This window comes from Sebastes fasciatus, chromosome 5 (genome assembly GCF_043250625.1).
Source record: "Sebastes fasciatus isolate fSebFas1 chromosome 5, fSebFas1.pri, whole genome shotgun sequence".
Taxonomy (NCBI): Eukaryota; Metazoa; Chordata; class Actinopteri; order Perciformes; family Sebastidae; genus Sebastes; species Sebastes fasciatus.
Window position 1 is genome coordinate 12024639 of NC_133799.1, and position 24211 is coordinate 12048849.

The 24211-nt window shown below is 39.7% G+C and overlaps 2 protein-coding genes across 5 annotated transcripts; one reads left to right on the plus strand and one right to left on the minus strand.

Moving 5' to 3' along the window:
- Positions 1-190: 190 nt before the first annotated feature.
- hps3 (HPS3 biogenesis of lysosomal organelles complex 2 subunit 1) lies at positions 191-20057 on the minus strand. Of its 4 annotated transcripts, none has more exons than XM_074635089.1 (25): positions 19940-20057; positions 17848-18036; positions 17657-17728; positions 17079-17172; positions 16793-16866; positions 16502-16714; positions 16156-16225; positions 15921-16003; positions 15331-15445; positions 14661-14817; positions 14470-14552; positions 13383-13557; positions 13020-13101; positions 12644-12801; positions 12367-12468; positions 9563-9671; positions 8759-9021; positions 7239-7416; positions 6547-6780; positions 5207-5404; positions 4847-5050; positions 4553-4657; positions 3973-4179; positions 3800-3887; positions 191-2839 (listed from the first exon to the last, which is right to left on the minus strand). In XM_074635089.1, the coding sequence occupies exons 2-25, from the start codon at positions 17896-17898 to the stop codon at positions 2712-2714; spliced, it is 3243 nt and encodes a 1080-aa protein (XP_074491190.1). In that variant the 5' UTR covers positions 17899-18036; positions 19940-20057; the 3' UTR covers positions 191-2711. The 4 variants fall into 4 exon arrangements, with proteins under 4 accessions (XP_074491190.1, XP_074491191.1, XP_074491192.1 ...); XM_074635090.1 differs by having other exon boundaries at positions 19936-20016; XM_074635091.1 differs by lacking the exon at positions 19940-20057 and adding an exon at positions 19574-19752.
- A 381-nt stretch (positions 20058-20438) lies between these two features.
- On the plus strand, positions 20439-22914 carry LOC141768423 (uncharacterized). The gene is made up of 3 exons (XM_074636715.1): positions 20439-20853; positions 21049-22011; positions 22802-22914. The coding sequence occupies exons 2-3, from the start codon at positions 21114-21116 to the stop codon at positions 22912-22914; spliced, it is 1011 nt and encodes a 336-aa protein (XP_074492816.1). The 5' UTR covers positions 20439-20853; positions 21049-21113.
- The last annotated feature ends 1297 nt before the right edge of the window (positions 22915-24211 follow it).

The window sequence follows — 24211 nt, forward strand, 5'->3', positions numbered from 1 at the left end:
TTTCTACGGTGAAAAATGTGGAAGGAGTTGAGTGACAAAAAACGCAGCAGAATAATAACCTTTTTTTGCAGTAGAAGAGGATGGATTGTTAGCAGCGTTCGCACCCAATAAATAAACAATAATTCTCATAGTAGCCAAACATTAAGTTTGTATCATCACATACAGTATGGACCACATTTAGATACAAACATATTTTTAAGACTTTAGACTTTATTGTCCAGTAAGGGAAAATTCCTCTCCACAGCACTTTACATGTCAGACAATAATACATACAACAGCAACAACAGGAAACACTTGTTCATTAGGTGATATTAGCAAGTAAACTATTTGTAACCTATTATTTATAATTATATGCTACAATAATGATCGTTAAAATAGGGCCGTTAGTCTTGAGAAGCGTCTGTGCGCTGCTCTTCATCGGAGGTGGAAAACCAAAACTAATAGAAGACACTTCTGATCAGGCACAAATCTCACCATGGTGTGACTAATTGTCTACACAAATGTAACCTGGTAGCTGATGTCATGATTCAGTGAGTTTTTTTAAGAAATTTCAAAGAAGTTATTTGCCAACTATCATCTTTTTATCAGCAGACATGGAAATAAAGCATATCAATTAACTTTGTATTCTCTTCCTGGAAATGTATTAAATAAATTACCAGCTATTGGGAAATAGCAGAATATAATTATTAAATAATGTTTATAATAAAGTAATTTTCGATAAATTTTGAGGTAAATATTGGGGTAATTTAGCAGTAACTCCAAAAAAAATTCAAAATAGGTTACTTGCTAATTATCACCTAAATACCATGAAATTTGCGGACCTGTAAAATGAAGTGTTACCCAACAACATGACAGACAACAGTACACACTCAGGTCTATTCAGTGAGGCTGCTGTTTAAAGCAGCTATGACTGCAGGGATCTTGAGCTCGATGGTTCTTCAGGGTCTGGTGGAGGGACAGCTCTAAACCATCCTTCACATTCAGCTGAGAAACCCTGAGTATCAAAGCGGGCGTGGTAATTGCGGAAAAGGTTGGTTATGAGTTCACACCCAGCTAAGTATTTCACCTTCTGAAGTGGTGTCCATGTTGCCAAATTCCACACCTCATTCTTTATTCTTCGTTTTGAGGCTAGCCTAGTCTTAGAGCCTAAAATCTTTGTGCTTTTTTCTCCAGGCTCTGTTTTATCTGGGGAGTGATCCAGGGTTTGGGATATTATTGTCTGAACTGGAATGGTGCCGTTTATGCAGAAGTCAATGTAATCCGTAATGACAGAAACCATTTCATTCAGATCTCCATCAAAAATATCCCAGTCAGTGCATGCCAGGGAGCCTTGGAGTTGAATAATGACGTCCTCCGACCACTGTGGGGTGTTGTAACATCGCGGCTTATGACGTTTCAGTTCCTGTTCGTACAGCAGAAGTAAAGAAACAATACTGTGTTCGGCAAGTTCGAACGGTGGATATGAACGGGAACGGAATGCATTGGTAATGTTGCCATAACACATGTCCAAGATGTTTTCCTTTCTGTTGGGAGTGTACACATACATGTTGAAATGATGGTAGTATGCAGTTCAGTCTACAAGATAAACACCGGAGCATCCTCTACAAAATACTACAAAGATGACAATGCATTGCAATATGAATGGCAAACAAAAGTCAGAAATGCAAAGAAATACAAACAACTAACTAAAAATCCAAGAAAAAAGCATATTGGGTATATAGGCCGGACTGTGCTGGACTAACTCCAGTGGGCAACCTCCAGCTCTGAAATGTGAAGCCAATGAGGAAGTGCCTTAAACCTGTATTCTTTCTAATAGCCAGCAGGGGGCGACTCCTCTGGTTGCAAAAAGCAGTCTGATTGTATAGAAGTCTATGAGAAAATGAGCCTACTTCTCACTTGATTTATTACCTCAGTAAACATTGTAAACATGAGTTTATGGTCTCAATCGCTAGTTTCAAGTCTTCTTCAATACAGCATGACGTTCATTTAGTAAATTATGGTCCCATTTAGAGTCAAATAGACAATAAAGCAGGGTATGCTTTAGGGCGTGGCTACCTTGTGATTGACAGGTCGCTACCACGGTTTGTTATTGTCCGGTCTGGGAGTTGTCCGTATTTTGGTCTAACAACTTTAACCCTTTCACAGTGTGTTTTCAGTTCATGAAAGTTAATTTTGGTCGCCTGAAAGCATCTTATTCAGCGTTCGGTTGTTAATTCTGGTTTTCAGCAAACCAAGATGGCAACGGACAAAAACCAAGATGGCGTCGGCTAAAATGCCGAACTCGAGGCTTCAGAACGTCAGTCCACAGACCGATGGGTGACGTCATGGTGACTGCATCCACCTCTTATATACAGTCTATGTGTAGCTTCCAGTAACATGAACCTGCAGGGACATCTAAAACCAGTTTTTAAGATTCATATCTGCTCTGCATGACCTGCTCTAAAGTATATACTGTAGTCTGTCCCTGTGTATCCCGCATATACTATTGTTTTCTATATCTACTCGGTCAGCGAAAAACACAGAGGACACATCACCAGAGTAACTGATTAAATGTTCAATTTAACAGCTTAATACTCAAAAGTTGGTCAAGTATTTGTGCCATCATAAACATGCATAAATCTGTACATGATTGTCTGAGGACAAACAAAGTGCTGATCATAGCATAGAGATTAGACAGCCAGTGTGTGTGTGTGTGTGTGTGTGTGTTTATGTTAGGCCAGCAGGTGTCTCTGGCTGCACGTCAACAGGTGAGGCAGGAAGTAGGAAGCGGTGCCGTCGTCAGGTATCAGTTCCAAGAAATCTGTTGGGCTCGTCTCCATGGCAACCACAACCAGCGTCTCTGTTGGCATTGAAATCGGCCACATCAAAGCATCAACGTCAGAGCCCATCTCAACTTTCTGAGCCTTCCAGTTTCTTTCAGAGATATCGTATTTTTCTATTCCATGCATTCTTCTTCCTTGACAAAACCTTGTGACTACATTACAGAAAAATAACCTAACTTCTTGTAACTTGTAAAAGTTCTTTCTTCCTATTGAAGAAGCACTTCCTATTCTATCTCAGACCTCCCATCTCATCTTAACTTCAGAGATCCTAACTATAACTGTAAATTTGATTCTTCAATCGGCACTCATCCTGTCATGGTTGCATCTTTGGTTAGACTGTACCGGTAAACTACTCGAGATGGACAATCCATAATATCAGCAGCTCTCACTTGTCACTGGCTAGCTAGCTATTATGGACAAAAAAAGACAGCCGCTAAATTTTAGCTACAAGGAGTCTGAGGCACTAATTGTGTCGATGGAGGAGAGGAAACACCACCTTTTCAATTAATGAATTAATGAAATACACACATTTTAACATACATCAGCGTGATAACAACTACCTAAAATGACAGAAACCATCTTTAGGAAAAATTATTTGACGTTTGCTTTGACATTTTTAGTTTGGCCCGTGTCCCAGCCATTCACATGGAGGAGGCGGGACTTATGACTTATACCGCAGCCAGCCACCAGGGGGCGATCGAGATGTTTTGGCTTCACTTTTGGGGATCGTGGCTAGAAGGTAAGATGCAAATAGCTAAACTCTCGCGAGATGGTTAAGGTTAGGCATTGACCTCGGATGGTAAATGTTAGGATAGGTCATCAGACAGCGAGTTTTGCGAGAGCTTTTTGCAAGTTTTCGCAATTTGTGGGTAAATATTAGATGTTCTATGACAAAACTCTGTCAAGTGGCCTTAAACTCTAAACAAAGTGCTGGGTTACTTTCTACAGACTGATGGTATTCTGGGAGAAGGTTCTACCTTTGAGGGCAGCCAATAGGATGCTGTTGTCTACGGCAGCTCTCGTCCTGTTACAGAGCTCTGGGAGTAGCTTCTTCCACCATAACACCTGCAGAGATTAGACAAGACAGATCACCTGGTGTAAACTTAAAAATATACTGAACATACAGACATGAAACAGAGTCAGTACAAACCATGTGTTGGTCTTGTAACTGGTGGTTGGCGTAGGCTATGATGGCCTGAGGACATCGGTCCAGCAGCTTTTCAATGCTGGTGTCGTACTGCCCCCTTCTGGTGGTGCAGAGGAGGTGCAGGCTGAAGCCCCATAAGGTTTCCTCTGAAAGACGCTCCATCAGAGGCACGACGGAGCCCACAGACAGGGAAGGACCACACAGGAGAGACTGGAGACAGATTGTAGATTGGTCATTTGCACAGATTATTTAAGATTGTTTACTTGTACTTCAGAACTTCCTACTGAACCACTCTGTAAATGATGTCCTTTTGTTTGATGTTGCTGTCCATCAGTGTTTAGGGTTTTGTGTGTTTTGCATGTAACCTGGCTGCAAACAAATTTCCCTGTAAGGGACAATAAAGGGTCATGTCTAGAAGGTAACCCACAAATTGCGAAACTCTCTTAGATTAGGATAGCGAGAGTTTTCACACATTTTCGCAACTTGTGGGTTACCTTCTAGACATGACCACAATAAAGATACTTTGAGATACATACTGCTGTAATTTAATTTGTGACATATAGAAGCAGACTTTTTTGTTTACCTGCAGTTTGTACAGCGCCTCCTGGTGTTGGGAGCTGGTAGTGTGAGCTGGATTGAGAACAGTGAGCCACGGGTACAGAGCACCGTAATGGGAGCACGAGTTTATCTGAAACACACACAAACATGCAGGTGTCTTAGTGCATGAGGGGGATGTTCATATGAACTGATTTCTGAACCTCACGCTTTATATACAATGATGTTTTTTTGGCAGTAGATTAAGGTGGTTGTCAACAGAAAATAAAAGGTGACATTGGAATCTTGAATAGCTAACGGCAGTCATTTATAGCTACTGTACCAGATCGTCAGCGCTCTTCAGTGGCCTGCGTCTTGAAGGAGTTTGTGGTTCGTTGGCGTGTGTGTCCGAGTTTGTGTTTGACAGTCGGTCGATGTAGACAGACGCCAGTCGGAACAGAAGTTCCTGGATGACAGCGTCCTGTGAGGAGGCCATGAGCATCGCCTCCCAGAAGTCCACCTGTAAGCAATTCTCACAGCCCAGCTCCTAGAAGCAAACACACACATATATGTTTTTATTGTCATTCTTCCACCATTTGTCCATCAAAATGGACAAACATCATCTTGTAAGCTTGTAACCGATGAGATAAATCGGTAAAATTTCACCTCTAGCCGCTAATGACACACACGCACACACGGACACCTTGAATATGTGATCAGCCTGTTCCAGCTGGACTTTGTTGTTTTCATGTAAAGCCACCATGCCAGCCACCAGAAGTCCTGGTTGGGACTTTGCCATCTGGCGAGTCAACGCTGTGGGACGGATGTGTGTGTGCTGGCCTCCGACTCCGCCATGCAGCAACAGCCTCGGCTCCTCGATGAACCCGTACACCAGCAGCATCTGGACACAAACAGACAGTCCTCTGGTTTCTCATGCTCCAAATTATTGATCCATTTGCCCTTGACTACACTGCAGGAATGACTATACTGTATGTTGTATAACTACTCAGCCAGATTGTCCCTTTACGATCAAGAGTTTATGTTAAGGAGACCTCGCACCATCGAAGCATCAAGGCTTAAAACCCGGCAAATGTACTGTGTCTCAAAGCTTTATAACATGGCACAATATTGGCACTCGATATTGGGTAATATTGATGATATCAGACAAAAACTGTTTCTACCATTCCACACGTTTCTCAATCCACTGCGATCTGCAAGCAACATTGTATTTCTCATTTCCGTTCATTATGGTTGCTGCTGCGATGGAATATGAGCTGAAGGAGTTTCTGGTGAACCTGTATTATTTTGTCGAAATCTGACCGTGTGGAACCGATGACAAGCATTAAGAATAACTATAAAGAAATAGCCAATCTTCTCGCTAATGGTCTTGTTTACTTGTGTAGGTCATATAGAAGCATCAGTATTAAATTGAGACTGTTTCATAAGAAGTTAAGGATCTTAAGTTAGGCTAAATTATTCATTGCGTCCTTCAGGAGTCAACTACAACAACACTGGCAAAAATTAAAAGTTAATATTTTAGTATGTAATATCTATCATGTTGAGGTGTAAACAAGGTGTGTCCAGTGGTGGTTGTCCAGTTGTACCATGCTTTTCTTCTGAAATACGACTGTATGTTCAATAATTATTGAATGCAAACAAAAGTTTAGGCATGTTCACACAAACAAAATAAACTGTACAAATAGTACCACACTGGTGTGGAACGAAAAATTGTCATTCTGTGAAACTGCTCCTATTTGCATTTAAAAAATAATCTACTATCATTATTTGTCCACAAAATTAATTGATATAGACCTATTACATGTTTCTAGGAAAGTTAGGAGGTAGTTCATCTAGTTAGAAGCAACTGAATATGAATGTACTTTGATATAGTAGGTGTGTATTATTAGATTTGATTATTAGACTGTTACATGCTACAGACATACACATACTGTTAACAAAACGTATTTCAGATTCTTCTTCACTAGGTGGCATTCATAAAACACACACACACATACACACACTACACCCCCTGTCCCCTCTGACCTCAGCGTGTCTTTCCATCAGCTGTGTGTACTGTGGCAGGTCGTCCAAACGCAGCATCAGGGTTGCCATGGTGGTTGTCAGAAGAACAGACACGCCAGCTGTGTCCTCCAGATGTTGTAAGATTCGCAGCGTCTGGGCAGGACTGATGTTTATCATGGAGGGGCTGGCACACACGCTGACGAGCTGTGAGGACTCTGATTGGCTGAAAATGTTAATGACCTCATCAGCTGCCTCCTGCAGAAAGACAATTATTTTTCTTTGGTTTCCTTGTGTATTAATTATCTTATTTTGGAGAACTGGTGTTAAAAGTGTTGTTGTGTAAAACAGCTGATAAACTGATGAGTATAAAAAATTATACAGTGCACTTGAATAACTACTTAATTACATGTTTTACAGACAATGTATAGGTTGTATCATAGCCTTCTCATAGTCACTTTTCCATGTAAGCTAAGGGATGACCTTTTTTGAAGACATTAACATTGAAATTCGGGTGTGAATGTCTACGTTAGGGTGAACAAAAGCAGATGGAGAGACTGACTTTTTCATTCAAGGCTGCAAAGGAAATGTAATACTAATTTATTCCATATAGCACCTTAAAACAGATCTCTACTAGTAAAAGTCTCCCATCACAACAAGCCTTGCACGATACAAGCAGCATGTGAAGCTTTTTGTTTTTTTATGTTCTTCTTTACCTGACTGAGAATCTGCTCTGTTTCTTCGAACAGATAATGCTTCAGGTAGAACAGGAAGCCAGGGCCGTAGGAGTGAGGGCTGCTTCGAAGCGGGCGGTTCCTGGCCATGATCTCTGTGACTGACAGACCAGACATCCTGTAGTACGGTAAAGCCAGGTGGCAGTCCTTCGGGCTGCCCCTTAAAGAACAGAAAAGATTAGAATTAGTGCTGAAATATATTTTAGTCTATCAACAAAAAACAACCATCGATCATCAATAAATCATTTATTAAGAAACAGTACCTACATTCTCTCTTTGCAGCTTATCGAATGTGAGTATTTGCTGCTTTTCTCATATTTATATTAGGGCTGTCAAAGTTAACGCTATAATAACGCGTTAACACAAATTTGTTAACGCCACAAATTTCTTTAACGCATTAATGCAACTTGCGATTTTAAGGTTGTAGCGCGCTCAGTTTTAAAGCTAGTTACAGATACTGGCATCATATGAAACTAGAAAACATAAGGAATCATACTAGTCATACTAGCTTGTCACCCGGAGGGATTAAATAACGCTACATTATCACATGCAGTTTTGGTTTGGTCAGTTTTTTCAATAATAAATATATACATACATTTACAAAAAGCAAGCATATTTGCCCACTCCCATGTTGATAAGAGTATTAAATACTTGACAAATTTCCCTTCAAGGTACATTTTGAACAGATGAAAAATGTGCAATTAACTATTTTAATCGGTTGACCGCCCTAATATATATATATATATATATATATATATATATATATATATGTCACCTTACGCTCTATGAAATTTTTAGGCATTTCCATTATTTTCTGACATTTTATAGGTTAAATAATAATAATAATAATAAATCAAATAAATATTATAATAATAAGCAAATCAGTCATTACCACACATTATTGTTAACTGCAGTCCTAAAAAGGAGACAATAGACTCAAAGTACAGTGTAAGTACACATACAGCAATAATAGCCAATGCAATTGTGTCAACAAAATCCTTTAACTGCAAACATTAAAACCTCATCAAAAATATATATTAAGAGTGAGGCAAAATTAGCCCATATTTAGTCATTTTAAGGGATTATACAACTGATTTGAATCCTTAGCAGCCCAAATGGCTAAATGTGGCTAATATGTTCAGCTCTTACCGTTTTATTTATTTATTTTATTTTTAACAATTATGGGGTTAAACCACTTAATTTAAAGAGTAACTTATCAACAAAGAAGCGATTTTAGGGGGTGTTAAGTTACTCTTTAAGTGGTCCCTAAATTTGCAAATTTGAAATTGTTGAACCAATTTCAGAGATATAAGGAAACCTTGGTTCATATTAAAAGGTGGGTGCATAGATTAAAAGATGATTACGGTATTTCTAAAGCGGTTTGAAAGGATGTTTTTCCTTTAGTGCAAGTGTGTGTGTGTGTGTGTGTATGTGTGTGTGTGTGTGTGTGTGTGTGTGTGTGTGTGTGTGTGTGTGTGTGTGTGTGTGTGTGTGTGTGTTACCTGCTGAAACAGTCTCCCAACTGTGCACAGTTCTGCCTGAGTGCCTCCTCCAGTTCTTGACTGTCTGTCTGTGCAACTGTCTGTCCCTCAGCTGGTCCATCTGTATCCGTCTGCAGAGACACCGCGGGGTCACCCTCCATGTTACGTTGCTGCTCTGATGTTTGGAGTAAGGAGGCGCGGAGGAGGAGGTGAGCTTCACTCAGGAGGTGCCGAAGGCTTTGGGCCTGTGGGTTGGTCTCCGCGTATCGCTGGCTGTATTCAACCTGACACACAGGTGAGCATACAGACTCTTAAACATAAGCTTCACATATTCACAGTGCAAAATTTGGATCTATCTTTTCTGTCTGTAATCTAGTCCTAAAACTTTACTTTCTTAAAAGAAGTTTTAAAAAATATAAAAAACAGTAAGAAAATGTTTCTTTGAACTCCTAGTCTGTATCTTTAAAAAAGAAAGAATACAGCAGATTGTCGCACTAGATTTAAAAAAATGAAACGTGATCTTGGAAAATATTTGAAACAAAATAATTTGCAAATGGAAACAAGTTGAAATAATCTCATTACACTATCAAAGTTGTACTTTTTTAAGAAAATAAAACTTTAAGGAATCAATTACAGACAGAATGACTTGATAAGGTATACGCCCCGATATATTACGATTTTCATTTTCTTCTTTATTTATTTAGTCTTTCATGATTATCATTAATAACTGTGAAAATAAATTCACAAGTAGACAACTACAAGAACTGACGTTCAGATTAAGTGTTTTTTTTTCCACAGTTAAAGAAGTGTGTGTGTTTGTGTTACCATCTCTTGGTAAAGAGCGAGAGGGGAGACGGTGTCGACCACGTAGACGTTCCAGCCGTGTCCTGCTGTGCTGGTTTCTTTGGGAGAAGACATTGTCCACTTCCTGCTCCTGAGGTCAGAATTTAAACACACGGGTAACGAGAATAATAATCAAGTACAGAGAGATGAGCTAAATCCCAATGTCTTATCTCACAGAGTAGATGTTTAGCTAATCTCCAAATCTGCAGACTGTTCATTTGGAATTTCCCATGATTCATGGACTCACACGAAAGGCCAACAAGTGTGAATGTGAATGTGAATGAATGTGTATCTAGAAACAGGGATTCAGCCTAAACATTTCCTAATTAAAGATCCTTTAAAGATATAAGATATAACTCCTGCAAATGTCAATAACAACTGCAGTTTCTTTACCTTCATATTTTGTTCCTATTGTGGACAGGTTTTCAATACAGTGTTGTTTTTTTTATCTGTAACTGGATGAATCTTTACAGAACACTGACAATACATTGCACTACATGCATAAACACTATAGTACACATTTTAATAACAGGTATTCTATGAACCAAGTGGAGAAATGCTTCATGCTTCCGTTTTATGAAATTGCACATGTATTTAGAAACTACTAAACCAGAGAGGGTTTCATACTACTGTCTGTATCACCATCATACTCCCAGTAAAGAACAAGATTTTGGGTACATTTGTAATACAGTACAATCAACTGCCTAATACTACAACACATTACTATGTTATACATGAACAAACAACAGTTAGTGAACTGTTAGTGAGCAGGTTAACATGGTCAATCTGGGGCTCCTGTGGCTCATAGCCATGATGGGGAATCTATTTGTGTGTGTCATTATGGCAGCTGGTCACACTAATCATGACATGCGGCCTCAGACCTGTCGTTTTATTTTTAATACAAACAGGCATATTTTACGGTCTACAAAGCACACACATTTTGAAGTCTTGAGTTTGGCATTTTGGCCGTCGTCATCTTGGTATTTTGCAACCAGAAGTGTCACGAGAGGGTGGAGCTAAATACAACCGAATGCTGAATAAGACATTTTTAGGCGACCAAAATGTTACAATTAACTTAAATCATACTGTGAAAGGATTAAAGTTGTAAGACGAAAACACGGACAACTCCCAGACTGGACAACGCCGTGGTAGCGACCTGTCAATCACAAGGTAGCCAAGCCTTAAAGCACAACATGCTTTATGGTCTATTTGACTCTAAATGGGACCATACTTTACTAAATGAACATCATGCTGTATTGAAGAAGACTTTAAAATAGCGATTGAAACCATAAACTCATGTTTACAATGTCTACTGAGGTAATAAGTCAAGTGAGAAGTAGGCTCATTTTATCATAGACTTCTATACAATCTGACTTCTTTTTGCAACCAGAGGAGTCGCCCCCTGCTGGCTATGAGAAATAATGCAAGTTTAAGTCACTTCCGCATTGGCTTCACTTCTCAGACCCAGAGGTAGCCCACTGCTGGGACCATTGGGAGTTCATACATTATCTGTCAAAGACTTGTGCCTATATTTGGCAGTGTGGGTGTCCAGGATTGTCTGGTGAGGAGGTCACAGATGACTGAGATACCCAACGCTAATATACTACTGCTGCGTACGTGCAATTATTGGCAGTAGCCATATTTGGAGAAAGTGCCAATATCTAAATATTAAATGCAATTATAAACATATGTATTACTTATTTTCATTTTTATAAAGATATATACGGTATATCTAAAAAAAATAAACACGTGTCCGCATGCATCGTTAACAAGAAACCCGGAACCTGTCCCGTGAGGCTGGATTATTAGGTTAGCTGAGTAAAATCCATAGCAGAGCTTCTTATTTCAGTCCAAAGATAATTAGTTTGTGAGCAAAAAGTCACACACTGGGGCAGTTAGGTAGGTTACGGTTGGATTGGTTTAGGAACTAAAACAGGAAGTGTTGTCACTTTAAGACCAAGCTGCAAAGGCACACAGATATTCAGTTTATTAATTAACTACAGGCTGAATTGAAACTGGCTGTTCTCAAGGGTTTTAGTATATCGACATACGGAGAAACTTGATACAGGAAAAAATGTTCCAAGCATTTGTAGAACATGGATGCTTTATTGTTTTATCCAATGGAAAAAATGTCTGCTGTCAAATATAATCAAAAAGTTAAAAAAATTCTCAGCAGGTTGTGGATTTTCAATATCCACGTCAAATGTTTAATATGGTTTGTCATTCTTCATATACTTTACATCAAAAGGTCATGTGCATTAGTGGCACCGATGTAAATCCATGATGAACTTCATACTTATAGAATTTAGATCTGAAATGATGAAAATGCTTGAATTTCTTATTTAATTGACCTTAATTAATAATTGATTATTTATGTTAATAAAAGGCAGCTCGCAGGGGCCTATTACCTAATACCTTTACTTCCCTCCTTTTGTAAATTAAGTAGTAACTTTATACCCCTAAAAAAAAGAGTTTAGGGTCCTCTTTTCTTCACAAGGCTTTTGTCATGAAGTAGGAAAATCCTCTTACACTGATGTTCCAGTTCAAGCAAATTTTTGTTAGCTTGTAGTTGGGAATACTGGTTTAAAGCGAAAAATGCAACAAAAAAAACACAAATAAAGTGCTTCAATGAACGCTGACAGAAAAAAACAGATCAGTGTGTAGCATTTACGGGGATCTACTGGCAGAAATGGAATATATTGTTAAGTATGTTTTCATTTTCTGGTGGTGCAGCTTGGCCTAGAAGTGACAACTGAGACTGTGGTGGGGGGTCGGGTTTGTCTTACAGGAAGGGGCGTGATAGAAGGCTCTCCAGAGCCGGCGTGGTGGCGGGATCGATTCCCACCGCCAGGAATATACCAGTCAGCAAGGCGTGTTCTTTCAACTCGCTAAAATAACAACATACACACACAAGTCACACAAGTATCCTGGTACTAGCGGGGAGGTATCTGATGACATAGCCGATGAAGCTTTTAAAACTGAAAGGTGTATGATCTATACACTATCAGAGTCATGTGTGTGTGTGTGTGTGTGTGTGTGTGTGTGTGTGTGTGTGAGACTTACAGGCCCCTGCGTTGTGGGGTGCGTTCGGGTTCCTCCGGTGTCTCTGAGTCGGCGGTGGAGAGCAGGATAACATGACGGCCGTAGACACACACTGAGCGCAGACCAATAAACAGCTGCATCCTGAGCGCACACACCTCCAGGCTGGTGGGTGGACAGGCCTTCAACACACACACACACACACACACACACACACACACACACACACACACACACACACACACACACACACACACACACACACACACACACACACACACACACACACACACACACACACACACACACACACACACACAGAGTAAAGAGTGGTGAGACTGAACCATACAGTCAATTAATCAAGAGGCAACAAAGCAAGGCTTTAAGGTCAGACTCATACCTTCATGGTGGTATCGATGTAGGGGTCTTCAATCCGGGCTGCTACAGCTGCACAGCGCACTGTGAAACACTGCAATGCACTCCTACCAGGCACACACAGAAATTAAGATACACAACTGCCAAACAGAAATCTTCAGATTCCAGTAGTAAACATTTAGTCTAGTAGTGAGGCTTAAAAACTTGATGTCTTTGAATGGAGATGAATCATTCAGTTTCATTTTCAAAAGACTCAATGTTAGTTCAAATCATAGACTGGACATCTGGATCGCCCCCTGGTGGCTGGCTGCAGTATAGGTCATAAATCCCGGATGGAGGGAGATTCGTTTACAAGCCGTGATTCAGTGACGATGAACTGCAGACGTACTTTGTTATGACGTGCAACAGGTGGTCCGTTAGCACTGCCTTCAGGACCTTTTCTGGATACTGATAGGCCGAGAGGAGCTCGACGCCACCCTTCAGGCTGTACAGGTAGCCGGCGGAGGGGAGAGAGAAGAAGCAGAATATGCACTCTGGTTCTTCCGGAGACACTGACTGGTTACCTGGAGAGAGAAAGACAAAAGTAGAAACAATGTTTGACAAAAAAACAGTCTACTTAGAAGATTTTCAACCACATGGAGTTGTGTAAACAATGTTGTGGTTACCAATTCATGTTACACAGTTATTTTGTTTGTTATGGAGTCCCTAAACCTTTAAATCCCGTTTAACCAGTGAAAGAAAATGGATTAATTTCATTTCCAATAACTTTCACTGATGATTTACAAATCAAGCCCAATGTTTCATGAATATCCTAGAATTGTGTGATTTCACCATAGACTGTATCTAAAGATAGATGACATGACAGCTCCCCAAAAGTTAAGCCAAAACATCTGGATCTCCCCCTGGTGGCTGGCTGCAGTATAGGTCATAAATCCCACCTCCTTCATGTTAGCGGATACATGGACCAAACTAAAAAGTCATATAAATTATTCCAAATATGTTTTCTGTCATTTTAGGTAGTTCTTATCATGCTGATGTATGTTCAAGTGTTTACTTTTTTTCTGCTAAGTATGGTTTTAATTAGTTATTTGATGCTATAAAAAGGAGGTTAGACGTCATGATTGACAGCTGTGATTGACAGCTGCTCTGAGTGAAGTAGTCACTCAGCCGGAGGCTTGGGAAATGTACGAGAGAGGAGATGTAGCTTTAACTTTCCATAACCGTCACAACTCTGTGTAATAGTACACGTATCAGTTTGATTATAAATGTATTTTTAGAGATATTACGGTTAGTTGTTATGTCTTTCTATCCGAATATATTAATGGTTTGATCAAAGCTTTCTGTTTACTACCCTATTGATATTGTTCTGACATACAGAGAAGAAGTTGAGTAGTAATCCCAATTCCTGAGACAACATATGCTGCTTTTACACTGACACCCATTATATGCATCTCATACTGTATTGCTGTACTGACTGGTGAACAGCGGGTAGAGCTGTAGGGAGTGGAGCTTAGTCTCCTCCACCTGGCAGCCCTGGAAGAAGTCTGGAGTAAAACGCCTGCAAGAGAGAAGAGATGCAAGTTAAATACACCTCACCGTGGCAAAAAAATACGCTCACTGTGAAGATCTAAAAGTCAAATTGATCCTCAGAAATACACATACACACCTGAAGAGAACATATGACAGTGTGTATTGTCCTGTACTGTCCTCCAGACCGGTCTTTTCTATACTGACGGGGATGTCACAGTCTTTAGCTCGATCGCCGAGCAACTCCTGGTGTCTCGAAAGTACCAGGAAATCAGCCTGGTCTTCTAGATGATCTGCTGCTCACACACACACACAAATACACAGACACAGGCATCACAAAAGACTCCGTTGTGTGGTCCGCCACACTAAAGCATAACGTCATTTGACGTTCTTAAAATGACTTCTTCTTCCCCATTGAAACATCGCAAAACTATGAATATGTCAATATTTTTCGTTTCAAAAGTTGAACTGCATTTTTACAGTCTGTAACCTAAACGTAACCAAAAACATGCAGACATGGCATCTATCATTAACGGTGCTAAATACAGGATTGGGAGCATCTCTCAACAGCTCTCAAAATGCATTTGCATGCACAAACATGCACTAAAAAGCGCGTGTGGCCGGCCCGTCTATGTCAACAAAGCGTGGAGAAACGCGGATTACAACACACACAGAGGGAGAGCGACTTCATTCTCTGCTCAGGTAGACATTACTCCTGTATATCTTTACATAGACAATAGTTGTTTGCTGCTATATTAATGCTCTGGATATCAAATTTAGCACCTTTAAAGAGGGCAACAAACACTGACTTTTCTTTGTGTCCGATGATTCCTCCTGGGTTTGAGGTTCAGAGGATGCATCCAGTTTCAGAACCAGCAACTCCAGCTCCGCCTGCACTGCCACATATCCTCCACACAGCGCCACCTAGGGGGCAGAGGAGGCCACAGACTGTCAATTCTAATAGTTAGACCTTTGGAAATACCTAAATAAAAGCAAATGTGAAATGATCAATAACTATATATTTTTTATATATATTATAACTGCTGATCATTAAGATATTTCAGTTTATTCAAACAAATGCGAACGGAAAAACACACTGTGGATATAAGACTGATATTTTTGCATGTATTCATATAACAGTATCTGATACAAACGTAAAGCACAGTTAGTATGGATTTGAATAATTGTGTATAACAACTCAGCAAAATAGTTTTGTGTACAGTTATTATGGCTTATACTTTTTATTATTATTATTATTATTATTATTATTATTATTATATATACTCAACCAGACCAGTTAGTATGGGCGTTATTTACTGGTATGACTGTTTCGCTGATAAAATATGAAAAATATACAATAAAAAGAACTGAAGAGTAAAAAAGAAAACGTGAAAATTACCTGTTTAGGCTTGATTTTTGGGAGATGCAAGATAACTGAGCGTTCAAAATCCAGGAAATTCTGGTTTGAACTTGAGGTTTGACCTGAAAACAAAAAGAGGACAGATCAGACGGACCAGGAAACCAGGGAAGAAAAGGCAAAGTGGACGTTTTTTTCTTTCAACACAGCCCCTCACCTCCTTCACAACTAGTCATAAAGTATATGCTTTTTAAAACACACACTTTCCTTGACTTACCTTGACTCTGACTGGTGCTCTGCTCAGAGTTCGGCCAGGTGCTCTGAAGGATCTGCTGACTCTGATTCTGCTGTTTTGTTTAAAGAGAAAGAAACATTAAGTCACTGCAACATTTACTGTATCAATAAGAGTTCACTTATGCTGTTCAGAGTAGGTAACCATGATTTTATATGTCTCTTTAACTAATACTACATTAGTTTACACTTTAGAATGATCCCTCACTGTGTTATGTCTCACTCCAACAACTTGTTTCAGGAATTACACCATATTAAGGAAGTAAAAAAGTCTGTCTTTAATTTAAAATAATCTAAAATAAGGTCTAACAGATTAGTAGCTTGACTCTTACCAGGCTCTGCTGGTTCGTTCTCCTCAAAGCAAACAGGACTAGAGTGTTCTCGCAGCCGACCAGAAGGTCTCCTGTTACTGAGCAACACGCCACGGCGACGGGACGCTGTGACAGAGGGATCTCGATGATCTCCATCTGCACTCCGCCCCGCACAGACGCCCCACGCAGCAGGTGGCCCAACAAACGCACCCCGACACGGGCCTTCCCCTCCGCCTGAGTTGGAAAACAAGAAACAACAAGTTAATATTACGGTAGATATACGAATGAAAGACAGATCTGGTCAGTGAGTACCTGGTAGCGCCAGTTGGTGTAGGCTCTCAGGTAGGTGGCGTTGTTCTTTTCTTCAATAGTCACCAGGTAATCTCCTGGATGTGAGGAGGGGAAGTAGAACAAGGATGTTAAAATGCCTTTTTCCTCTCCAGCTCACACTGTAACCACTACTGCTGCCGGCTGCCTTGCTCACATATAAAGCGACCAACAAGTAAACTGCTACAGGTGAACATCAACATTTGTGTAGTTGCTGTTGCAGAGACTGACAGAGGCTGACAAAGGAAGAGAGGTGATGTTTTTTTTTTACCCATCTTGCTGTGCTGGATGCTCTTCACAGTGCCCATGGTGGCAAAGCGACAGATGAAAGGGCAGCCCTCCTGCTCCACACTGTAGGCCTCCACCTTGGTTCAGTTCAACACATCACAACATAGTCAGCATCCTGCAGAAACCTTTCAATTTGTATTTTCAATTATAATTATTAAATAATGTTTATAAGAAAGTAATTTTTGACAAATTTTGAGGTAAGTATTGGGGTAATTTGGCAGAAATTCCAAATAAATTTCAAATAGTTTACTTGCTAATTATCACCTAATTATCATGGAATTTGCGGATCTGTAAAATGAAGTGTTACCTTGCTTTCTCTTAATTGGTTATTCTTATTACTTACTTATTATTCTACTTGTTGTTACTGTGTTTTAGTACTTCATAACTTGCTTGTCATTTTTCCTATATCAACTCTATTTTCATTTATTACTACCTGTTAATTTGTCTGCACTTTGTAACTTGTTTTTGAAAATTGTATATAAATAATGTTATTATTATTATTATTATTATTATTATTATTATTATTATTATTAATACAAATATTATTATTTTAAAGGTAACCTTGCATCCTCCAGTAGCCACCACGAACAGGGCTCCACCTCCACAGCAGACCAGTCCAGGCTCCTGCTCCACCTGAGACACAATCAATCAATCAATCAATCAATCAATAGATTAGATAAGATCTGATACAGGCACAAAACAAGAGAATTTGGATGATCAGCAGTGATTAGTATCAGACAGTATCAACATACCTGTACTATCTGCTGTGAGGCAAAAGGATGGCAGTTGTAGACGTGCACCATGTTTGGTCCGCCTCTTGGAGAGAGGGTTCAGTCCAGGGTGGAAATTTAACTCTCTGTTTACTGCTGCGTCCTCTTCTTTTGATGGCTGAGAAATCTATAAACTCCACCCTTTTGATGAGGCCTCATCCAGCAGGACACCTACCATCATTAAGAACACAGGCTTGTTAGAGCTGGACAGTTTATGGATATCACTAGAAATAATTTTTTGGTAATCAGACAGGTAAATGGTTCAATTCCCATAATTACAAAAAAAACACACACATTCTCTCACTTGTGGGAACAGCCAGTATTCCACATGTGAAAAATCACATTTAGGCTCGTGGTTTTCTGATATCTTACCTGAGACACGTTCACATGTTATTATAGGCACATGTGATTTTCTGATATTTCACATTTAGATTGCAAGGCATGTGAAAACATCCATTTAATATGTAATATGGAGCTGCTAGTCGATTTATCGATAGACAGAAAAAATTAATCTGCAGCTATTTTGATAGCAAAAAGCCAAATATTCTCCGGTTTCAGCTTCTCAGATGTGAGGATTTTTGCTGCTTATCTTTTGTCATATATGTACGGCTGTCACAATATCAGATTTTCACTACACAATTAGCGTGGCCAAAAGAATTCAAGATAGAGATATTATCGCGATATCTGTAGAAAATTGTAATATAATGAAAAATAGTAATAACGCTATCAGTCAAATTAATCTTTAACTTGGTTTAGTCTCTTTTTGCCAAATGAATTACACTCAAAATACGTGTGTATGGAGGTGAAGAGAGAGTCTGTAACCATAACTGTATAAAATGATTTAAGAGGCGCTGCATTATTTACACGACATTATCATATGTGCATTATTAACATAATATCAATACTTATTTTTTTTTAAAACATCACAGATATCGTCAATGCTACAAAATACATTGGATTTTGGATTGTTGGTTGAACAAAACAAGAAAAACTGAAGACATCACTGTGGACTTGGAGAAATTGTTAATTTTTTCAAACATTTTTAACACATATTTAATCGACTAAATGATTAATCAAGAAAATGATCTGTAAATGCATCAATAATAACAAAAAAAAAGTAATCGTCAGTCGCCCTCATGTAATTTCACATGTAAAACCACCTTTTTTACGTGTAGTAATGTGAATGTGAATTTTTCCCACAAGTTCCCACAGGTGAGAAAATGTGTGTGTTTTTCTTTTGTACGTGTAGTAATTCACATTTAAGCATTACATGCTTATTATGTATGGTATTATGGGCATTCCATGTTAAATGATGATATTTATCTGTTAGATCATGATATATTCAGTCGGAGCCTTTCTATTTTCTTCTTTTTTTTACGTGTATTACGATGTGTTATGTTAGTTTATGATGAGTAGTGTGAATGTGTATTTTTGTATTGTCACCATGTAAACTATGTGGACCCCAGAAAGAATAGCTGCTGCTATGCAAAAGCTAATGGGGATCTTAATAAACAAACAAACAAACAAACATGCATGAAACAGCATTCCACATGTGGGTTTCAGACAACTTCACATTACCAGTTATAATAGAGGTTAAATGGATTTTAAAGCATATAAATGACATTTAAAACAATTCAAAAGCAACTATCTTAGGGACTACATTTTTGCTGCATTACAATTAACTGAGAATGCATCACTTTTTGCTCACTCAAAACTTTCTTGTGCAGCTCAATCTCTTCTGAAAAAAGCACCACATTTCAGTCCAAAATATACCAAAGCTTGATTATATCCTTATTTAACCCAACTCAGGTTCTGACACTTAAAGTAAAATATATATATAATAACTTTAATGTTGAATTCAGCTTTCTCTGCATCTCTGGCAGCTGTTACAGGGTCTGCAGTGCGTGTTTCTCTAATCGATATCACATGAGCTGCAGTCTTGTGAGCAGCAGAGGGTGTTTACACATTCACATTTCCTCTTTGGTTTTACTCACACACTGTTGTTACAGACAAGCTAAAGCTTGAGAGTCTTCACAGAAATATAGTTCAGACAGATCGTTTATAAAATACCTACTTTGCTGCCAGATCTTCGGTTTCTTCTGTTTTCCTGCTTGAGTTGATTGATTTCATGCTGCAAAGGCAGGAAGTGAACCACAACAACACAGGACCCGCCCACTCTCCATTCTCCATTCTCATTGGCTCACACTCATCAGGGCCCGCCCTCTCTCCATTCTCATTGGCTCACACTCCTGCTTGTATTGTGATTGACTTTCACTCGCTACTAGTGATGGGAGTTCCGTCTCTTTTTAGTGAGCCAGATCATTTGGCTCAGCTCACCAAGAAGAGCCGGCTCTTTCGGCTCCCAAACGGCTCTTCGTTTTACCACTTCTGCCTTTTCAGACACATTTAGCGCTGTTTATGACCTATGATTAGTATGTGTGCACAAATATATCACATAAATTATTCAATATAATTATACTAAACCTTATAATTTCCAGAATACCGTCATTTTACATTACTGCCAAGCAGGTGAAATATAGAGTGATATTGTGGTTTTAGCTTGTGTCGCCTCACTGTTTTGACGGATGCTCGCTCACATTCAAGTCCCCAGCACCCCTCGCCTGGACACAATATTTTTTTCCTTCTATGGTGAAGGCATGACCCGCCCTACTCTGACCTCTGATTGACTTACCCGGATATCCTAACCCTAAGAAATCTCACTCCTCATGCCTAAACCTAACCAATCCAACCAACAAAGGCAACGAGTACTAGCCAATCAGAGGCCTGTGTGCCTGTGTGCGTATGTGTGTAAACAAGAGGCTACATCATCATCTGAGTGGTTGATGTATGTAAGTCAGTTACAGATGTATTTGTGTCTTTGTCATTCAGCCCTGTGTTCGATAATGGCTGAGAAGATAGGCTGAACAAGAAAGAAAGCACAAAGGAAGAAAGAAACGCAGAAAAGAGACAAGTACAAAAGAAAGGTAGGTAAGGTCAAGTGTGTTTTTTTTATATGTCTTCATGTGTCTGCATGTTTTTTCTTCATTGGAGCCTCAAGATTTTAACAGAAATGGGTGATGTAGATTTTTTTAATGTAGTAAATAAACAGTCATCAGAATGTTGAAATGACATGAATTGTACCATCACGCTCTAAAATTTTAATCAATTTCTTTGAATGTGCAGAAGATGCCCAATATCCGGCAGCTGAAGAAGATGGAGTCTAAGATAGAAAATGGACCAAAGAGGCCATGAAGCAGGCCACGGAGGAGGTGCGGGCACGCAGGCAAACTATAAGGCAGGCAGCCAAACAGTTTGGAGTTCCAAAGTCCAGTCTGTCGGACCGACTCAGTGGACGTGTAGCCGCTGATCCTGTCCATGGCCAAAACCCGCTTCTCACCATTGAAGATGAGATTTCTCTGGTGGAGTATTGTTTGTACTCTGCCAGTCATGGGTGTCCTCAAACGAAGCCTCAGGTCGTGGCCAATGCTCTGGCCATTTATAATTACCGTAATCCGGACAAACCAAGGATTGTTCTCGGCCAAACCTGGTGGATTAATTTCAGGGAGCGGCACCACCATCGCCTTGCCTCCCAAACCCCAGACATCACTGGCCACGGTAAGAAATCTTGCATCAAGAGAGGACCGGTCGAGGACATCCCCTTTTCCCTGTTGCCCCCGCCCCAGAGTCCACCTTCCTCTCCATCTTCCAATCCCTACCTCACCCATCCACTGGTAGCATCAGGTCGCATCGCTGTGGATCTGGCCCACGTCCTGTCCAAAACCAACCAAACATGTGACATCCGAAAAGACAGGAGGAGTGCCAATGTGCTGACGCCACAGGTAATGTCAGACGTCATCAAGAAGGTGGAGAAGAGTGCAGTAAGAATGGAGGCCAGAAGTGTGAAGAGGTGGGGGGCTAAAGACGCCAGCCCGGCGGACTCCTCCTTGACCTTATCTGGTGGCTCTCACCTCAGCCACAAAAGAAGAGTGCCCTTCAGGGCTCTTCCAGCCACCGGTTCTGGTGCTGCCAGTCCCTCAGCCTTCTTTGCTCCCACTTCTGCCTCCCACAGCCCCTTAGTTACCCCTAGCAACACACCATCCCACATGAGCTCGTCTTCCAAGGACCAGCATCATCAGATTGTAGAAGGTAAAGTTTCCTTAATTGTTTTGATAGAGAATTTTACATTCGTATATGACGTAGGGGTGTAACAAAATATCGATACACACGAGTATCGCGATATTATGTTGTACGATACTGTATCGATTCTCCAAAAACACTGTATTGATTTTAATTAACCTCTTAAAAATCCGATGGTCCGGCCGCTATTCGATCTTTCGCTACATTTTGAAGAGGTAAAAAATGGCATGGTTATTTTCACAGGGGTACCTTGGCATCTGACCTCAAGATATGTGAATGAAAATGGGTTCTATGGGTACCCACGACTCTCCCCTTTACAGACATGCCCACTTTATGATAATCACATACAGTTTGGGGCAAAAACCAGGCAGTTTGAATGTGTTATTTTCACCTATTCTTAAATGGTGTATTTCTGGTGTGTTCTTTATACTATGACAGTTTTCCTAAAATTAAATTTGAAAAAATCGCAATATGTCGCCTTGCTTACAGTATCGCAATATATTGAATCGTTACCCCTGTATCATGATACGTATCGTATTTCCAGATTCTTGTCAATACATGGCCCTAATATGACGTTATTCAGGATGATGATTTAAATTTTTAATGTGATTTTGTAGAGCTTACAGCAGCAGCATGACGTGGTCTCAAAAGTCAAACCTCTCCCTGTCAATAGAAATACTTTACATAATCTGTAAAAGCTGTGTAAATTACATTCAACAACATTTTGAAATGTTGGTAACATTATCTGATAAGAGTAAACATGTCAAGACAGCTAAGTCATTTATTTTTATATGCACAGCTTTCCATCTTTGGCATACTTCCTCCACGCCTCCAGCGCCCTCGTCTCCTCCTTGCTCCTCCTCCTCCTCCTCCTCCTCCTTTTACAAATTAACATTTGGTGTTTTTGCCTAAAATGCGTGTTTTGCTAGTTACACAGATTGAGGGGAGTGTTTTACACACTGAAAATTGGAAAATAAGAGCCTTTACATAATCTGCAATGTATGTTTTGACAGCAGAAAGGCACAATTTTACATGATGCAGTTACTGAAAAATGCCACATGGGTGCAGTAGTTTACAAAAAAGGGAGTCAGTCATGGATAAGAGACATATCAATGTGTTAGCACATGCAGATGTTATGTTGTTTGTGATGCCAAAACATATTCTCAAGCTCAGAGATGGACTTGGATGAAGATGAATTTTGGTGCCTTGATGTTTGATTTTGTTATAATAAATCAAATTTCAGTTTGACTGGATTTTCTATATACTTGAATTTTACAACATTAACATTAAACATAGTAAGATTTACAGACTCCTAAGACTTGTGTTAACATTTTATTGTGCATTACATTGAGTAGTCAGGTGAATAATTCAACCACACTTGCATACATTGAAATGCATTATATACAGGGTGTATCAGTTATGGACAGTTTTACAAAATACTATTTGGTGTTTTTGCCTTAAATGCATGTTTTGCTAGTTATACAGTTTGAAATGAGGGGAGCATTTTACACAGGGCCCAGCAGGTGTTGGTATGCACTGAAAATGGGAAAATAAGAGCTTGTACATAATTTGTAATGTATGTTTTGACAACAGAAAGGCACAATTTTACATGACGCAGTTACTGAAAAATACCACATGGGTGCAGTAGTTTACAAAAAAGAAAAGGGAGTCAGTCGTTGATAAGAGCATGAATTTGCACATGCAGATGATTTGCTCGACGCCGAAACATATTTCAGCACGTCGAAAGATGAATCTGAAACACATTTGCATGTATAAATATGCACATTAAAATATTGCTGCTTCTGTATTTCGGTTTGTGGCCTTTATTTTGTAGCTTCCTGTGAGGACGGAAGTCATGTGCCTCTGTGTCCTCCGGTGCTCCCAACGGCATCTGCAAGATTTCACAGACCGGAGGAAAACAAGCAGTAAGAGCTGATCCATCTGCTGTCTATGAGAGCCAGCTGTCAATCACTCGCGACCTTTCGACCAAGTGGTCAAACTAGGCAGCGCTGATCAAATATGAATCAATATTATGTTATGTTAATGCCTATTTATCGCCTCAAATGTTTTCAGTCCCATCTTATAGTGTGCGGTTTAGCTGTAAAATTAGAAAGTTTGTGAACACACCACCGCCATTGTGAAATCTGGTGAAGGAACGCCAAGTTCTGGTCACATGATCGGAGCACAGCCAATAGGAACGCTCTCTCAA